The 2209-nt window shown below is 30.9% G+C and overlaps 2 protein-coding genes across 2 annotated transcripts in view; both read left to right on the forward strand.

Moving 5' to 3' along the window:
• Positions 1-2209, forward strand: part of LOC107441030 (ERI1 exoribonuclease 3) — an 89060-nt gene that overhangs the window by 20355 nt on the left and 66496 nt on the right. The window lies entirely within an intron of this gene.
• LOC107439401 (pancreatic triacylglycerol lipase-like) overlaps positions 546-2209 on the forward strand; it is a 21123-nt gene continuing 19459 nt past the window's right edge. Inside the window, exons 1-2 of the mRNA XM_043051299.2 lie at positions 546-553; positions 1656-1806. Of these exons, the coding sequence (XP_042907233.1) occupies positions 1707-1806 (100 nt within the window). The 5' untranslated portion in view covers positions 546-553; positions 1656-1706. The remainder of the gene's footprint in view (positions 554-1655; positions 1807-2209) is intronic.

Below are 2209 nucleotides of genomic sequence, written 5' to 3' on the forward strand. Positions count from 1 at the left end.
CATTTATTTCCCGGTAAGCTTCTAGGCGCAGCGACAGTTCTGTACACAGCATGTCTAGTACTGGCAAATATGTATCAACTTTTAATTTCTCTTTTCCTCTTAGGTAGTTTTCTTCTTCAACTTTGGTAGCTTGGCCATAGAATATACATACCTATGGTAGGTACCAAAACAGTAAGTGTGCATTCACAACGTAGAATTTTGCGCGTTTTTCAAGCGTGTTGTGTTAAAAAAGCTGCTCTTGCTGTATAGTCTTCTGATTAGTCAGCGTTAAAATTACCGAGATAAAATTGTTTGCGATTATATTACTGCGTTATATATGAACTACCATAATATTAATATCTAATTTGGAATGCCTTCAGAAATGTACTAAAATAGCGTCGATGTAATGTACAGAGCAAGACAATCGTCATTGAAATTTCGAATTAAATTTTTACTGTTTAAGAGACATTGTCAATTTTTTTCTCTGTAGCACAGGGCCCCTGAACGTGGCGGGGCCCCTAGGCAGTTGCCTACAGTGCCTAATGGATAAAACGGCCCTGGGTAACATACACAGGTTCTACCAATTTTTTTATTCTTGATTATTCTCATCATTATTATTTTCTGTACTAACTAAAAAAATGAGTTTTAACTATCTCCAATCGAAGAAAAATTTTCAGGTATTGTCAGCGTTATTAAAAAAACTAGTAAAATGAAGTATGAAATTTTTGGAGTCTTACATTAGCTCTCTAATATGACGTAATTGATTAATTTAACGTTTAATACTAATCTCTCTAATCCAGTGTTTCCCAAAGTGTGGTACACGTAGCCCCAGGGGTACGGGAACAGTTTAGCTGTGGTACGCGTTCTTATGCGAAATATTTTGCAACAAACGAAGATTTTATTTAAAAGTAAAGCTAGCCATGAAAATTTATGATTATGTATTTTTCTATTGGCTATTTTTTGCAGAGTTAACAGTTAATAATGAGTGATATCAACAGCCAGTTGTGATTTTTAACTTTAGTGAAACTTTTTTTATAGTAAAAGATACATTCATTTTTTTATTAGTGGTGCACGACGTTACGAAAAATTTAGAAAGGGTACACAAAAGTCATGAAATTGGGAAACACTGCTCTAATCGAACAACGGAGTGAACCGTACATGGATAAATAAGGGGCTCCCAAACTTTAAATATCGTCTACCGTAAACATCTATAAGTTTAAAACAGCAGCAGTTTCAAAAGCAAGAGAAACGCAGCCCATTAACAAAACCAGATATTTAAACAGACGTTGATGGATTTAAGCAACAAAGTGATTAATTCTTCTCAAAATCTTTTGTTCTATTTTTAACTTATTCTCAATGTCTACATTGGGCTAATAAGCGACATGTTGTAAATATTGCTCATAATAATATTCAAACAGAAGAAGAAAAAAAGAAACAATAATTTTACATATTGATTTAAGTATTTGAAACATTCCTACTGTTTCATAATTATAATCAGTTGATCACGTTTTAAAACTTATAACGTTTTATGATAAAGCGATATTTTATTATATCAGTTGGATTTGCTAATTATAAAAGACTTAGATCATGCGAAGTCATATTTTATGTCAATAATGTATTCTTGATAATTATTCTTTATTCTTCGCTCAAATACCCGTCTTTTCTCTTCTCGGCAGCATTCAGAAAAAACAGTTCGAGAGGAGATATTCTTTTCTTTAAGAATAAAAATGTTCTTGTTTACTTATATAATTTTTGTACATTTATGGTTCGTTTGCATCAAAGGCGACGATTGCTATGTACCTGAATCAAGTGGTGTAAATAATGATGGTAAATATTATTTTTTTTATCTATTAATTAAAAATAAATAAATTAATGCGTTTCTTATTTTCTATTGTTTTATTGTAAGCTAGGCTAAAGCGTTCTCATGGCGTGTGTTTAAAAAATAAATAAATAAATAAATTGTGTGAGTGTGAAAGGAGATAAATTAAATTCATCAGTTCAAGATTTGTTTTGGAAAATTTCGAGCTAAAGATGTGTAAAACTGTAAAATTCAAAACTCTTCAAATTATTTTTAATTGGATTGTTATTGTTTTTGTCTTTATTAAAACTTTTTTTGTTGTGATGCGGTATTGTATTTAATTAACTTTATGTTAATTAACAGTCTAACTCATGTGGAGAAATTTAACTCGACTTTAACGCGTCATCTTATTTAAAAGCGTTCATCATGATT

This window comes from Parasteatoda tepidariorum, chromosome 6 (genome assembly GCF_043381705.1).
Source record: "Parasteatoda tepidariorum isolate YZ-2023 chromosome 6, CAS_Ptep_4.0, whole genome shotgun sequence".
Lineage (NCBI taxonomy): Eukaryota > Metazoa > Arthropoda > Arachnida > Araneae > Theridiidae > Parasteatoda > Parasteatoda tepidariorum.